Raw genomic sequence first — 3,063 nt, forward strand, 5'->3', positions numbered from 1 at the left:
GCAGCTAACTGTGCCTCGGTTTCCCTATCTGTAAAATGGGGGTGATAATAGTAAATTCCACGAAGGGTTGTTGTGAGGATGAAGTGATAAGTGTGGAACACTTCGAATGGTGCCTGGCACACAGCACGTGCTCTCTGGCCACCATGAGATTGGCCTCGTCCATGGGGAGGACAACATTAGGGTTGTTGTAAAGATTAGGGATTAGGGGATCAAAGCCTGGCACACAGTAGGCCCTCAACACAAGACAGTTCTTCTCCTTGTCATTATTAAAATGCAGGTGAGTACAGAATTAGAAGCACAGAGAAAGGCCTCCCAGTAGTGGGAACAGTGCAAGGGAAACAAAGACAGGAGGCAGGAATGTGCAGCGTGTGAGGACAGAACAGACGGTAATGTAGTTCAGAACCTCAGCAGATGCAGGACAAAATCTTTCTGCTGGTTTCTCAGCTGCCTGCGGACTCTCAGGATCCATTTAAAAAGGCCAGTTACCATCAGCAAATCTTCATGGCTGTCTTCCTTTTCTCTGCATACAGGCCTGCTGGAGGGTCTGTGCCTCATCTCTCCAAGGAGGGGGACCTTCTGCTTCCCCCTGGGGCTCCTGTTCGGCTCTGTGCTGCTGGCGACCTCGGCCCCGGCCCCTCTCGAGCCTCATAGCTGCAGTGACAAGGAGCAACAGCTGACCGTCAGCCACACCTACAAGATTGATGTGCCCAAGTCTGCCCTGGTCCAGGTGGAGGCTGACCCTCAGCCCCTCAGCGATGAAGGGGCCTCGCTCCTGGCCCAGGGAGAGGCCGAGGAACAGAATATCATCTTCAGACACAACATCCGCCTGCAGACACCACAGAAGGACTGCGAGCTGGCAGGCCTTGTCCAGGACCTCCTGGCCCGGGTGCAGAAGCTGGAGGGCGAGATGGCGGAGGTGAAGGAGCGGTGTGACGTCCAGCGTTGCTGCCAGGGAGCTGCCGGTGAGCTCACCTTTTGGTACTCATTCAACAAACACTTAGTGAGCAGCTTCTGGTGCCAGGCTTTCCACCAGCCCCATGAGCACTCTTGAGTCTGGTGCCTTCCCACCCCTCAATCTGGGTTTTCCCCAGGGGACCTCATCGCAAGTGGAGCAGGAAGGGACATAAGTGAGTCGGAACTCCTGGTTCAGGCTTCCAGGTGAGAAGGCTCCTGGGTGCTGTTTTGCCAGTGGGCCAATCCCTTCTATAGGGAATGCAGTGGAGTTGAGAGGACAGAGCTAGTAGGGCTGGGGCAAACCCAGGTCTGCCACTTCTTAGCTCTATGACCTTTGGGCAGATTCCTACGTTTCCTGAACTGTCCAGTGAGGATAATTCTATCAACTAGTCTGAGAACTACAGATGATGTATTTGAGATTCCTGGCCCATAGTAGAGAGTCAGCCAATTGTTTTTTAAAAAAATTCTAGCAAGTAGCCCACTGCACATGTCATTAGTAAAAATCTCCCCTTCCCAGGCATGACTGCTTAAGGGAAGGTTGGCCATTCTTTTATCCTCCCTCAGCAAGATTGCTGGTGGCCTGGTGAGAGAGGTGGGAGGGAAGGGGTTGGAGTTAAGCAAGACATAATCTAACTAGAACTCAGCACTAGGTTAAGACAGGCCGAAGTGGGCTGGGTGGAGGAAGGCAGAGCATTCCCTTCAGGAGGCTGAAGGGGGTGGGGTAGCTGGGTTGCTGTCCCTCTGAATATATCTGGGCTTCCTGCAAAAGAAGAAAGAAAAAAAATTGTTTCAATTATAGTTTACATTCAATATATTCTGCATTAGTTTCAGGTGTAGAGAATAGTGGTCAGACAATCATATACTAAGGTGTTCCCCCCATCTCCCATATCTCCAGTATCTAATGGGCACCATGCATAGTTATTGAAATACTAGAGGCACAGTGCATGGATTCGTGCACTGGTGGGGTTCCTCGGCCTGATCCCCGCAGGCCAGTCCGAGGAACCCCACCGGTGTATGAATCTGTGCACCAGGCCTCAAGTATGCATATAAGATCTTCGGCTAATCTCTTCCCGCCCTCCCCCCTTCCCCTTTCCCTCTGAGATTCATCAGTCTGTTCCATGTTTCCATGTCTGCATTGAGCATCTGCCCCCTGGTGGTCATTGATGTCATAGCTACTGGATGGTTGGCCCTCCACCAGTTGCTTAGGCTTCTATATATATAGATTACTTACTATATTTCCTATGCTGTACTTTATGCTCCCATGCCTATTTTATAATTACCAATCTGTACTTCTCAATCCCTTCATTTTTTTAATTAAACTCCCAGGCTGATCCAAATAATAACAAGTGGCCCTCCCCAAGCATTTCTATTGCCTGAAGAAATTGCTCTGGTGAAGAGCACCCTTAGAGGCTGGACACAGAACTAGGCACCTGGAGGCTGCCAGGAATTGCCCCTGGGGAGTCTCCATGGTGGAAGTGTTTTTAGGAAGGAAAGCAGGTGTTCTGAGAAAGGGGCGGGGCGACTGGCCCACCCTCTGATTGCCCCTTGCTGTCTAGGGTCAGAGGGGGATCCTGGCTAATCCCTTCCCCCACCCTCACCCGGTGCCTTCTGGGCTTTGGGGTAGCTTCTGCAGGTCCACTTTTCCGGGCTTCAGTGTGGGCTCACTTGCCAAGGGCCTGGCCTCGCTGGTCCAGCCGCCTGCAGCCAAGATAAACCGCGATCCCACGCAGGCTGGAGCCAGGGCCCCTCAAGGAGAGAAGGCTGACCGCCATTTAGAGGGGAGGGAACCGGGGATTCACGGGAGCACTGGGGGTGGGGCGGGGAAGGGGAGGCTGGTTCCTTTGCAGAGGAGGAGGAAACGTCTGCAGCTTTCCCAGGTCCCAGTCTGGCCCAGGTTGGAAGGGTCGGACCCCTACCGTCCTCAGAGAAAGAGCCCTGCAGGTCCGCTCTTCGGGTCGCCAGGGAAGGAGGCCCTCACGCTCCAGCCCTCACCCCCGCCTTTCCTCTCCCTGGCAGGTCAGGGCGGCCAGTGCAGCGGCCACGGGACCTTCTCCCAGGAGACGTGCGGCTGCCGCTGCCAGCCGGGCTGGGAGGGTGCCCCCTGCGAGG

General features: G+C 54.0%; 1 protein-coding gene across 1 annotated transcript in view; it reads left to right on the plus strand.

The window, feature by feature from the left end:
• The first annotated feature begins 271 nt into the window (after window positions 1–271).
• TNN (tenascin N) overlaps window positions 272–3,063 on the plus strand; it is a 32,844-nt gene continuing 30,052 nt past the window's right edge. The window contains exons 1-3 of the mRNA XM_015566071.1: window positions 272–277; window positions 320–962; window positions 2,971–3,057. Of these exons, the coding sequence (XP_015421557.1) occupies window positions 272–277; window positions 320–962; window positions 2,971–3,057 (736 nt within the window). The remainder of the gene's footprint in view (window positions 278–319; window positions 963–2,970; window positions 3,058–3,063) is intronic.

This window comes from Myotis davidii, unplaced genomic scaffold (assembly GCF_000327345.1).
Source record: "Myotis davidii unplaced genomic scaffold, ASM32734v1 scaffold580, whole genome shotgun sequence".
NCBI classification, from domain to species: domain Eukaryota; kingdom Metazoa; phylum Chordata; class Mammalia; order Chiroptera; family Vespertilionidae; genus Myotis; species Myotis davidii.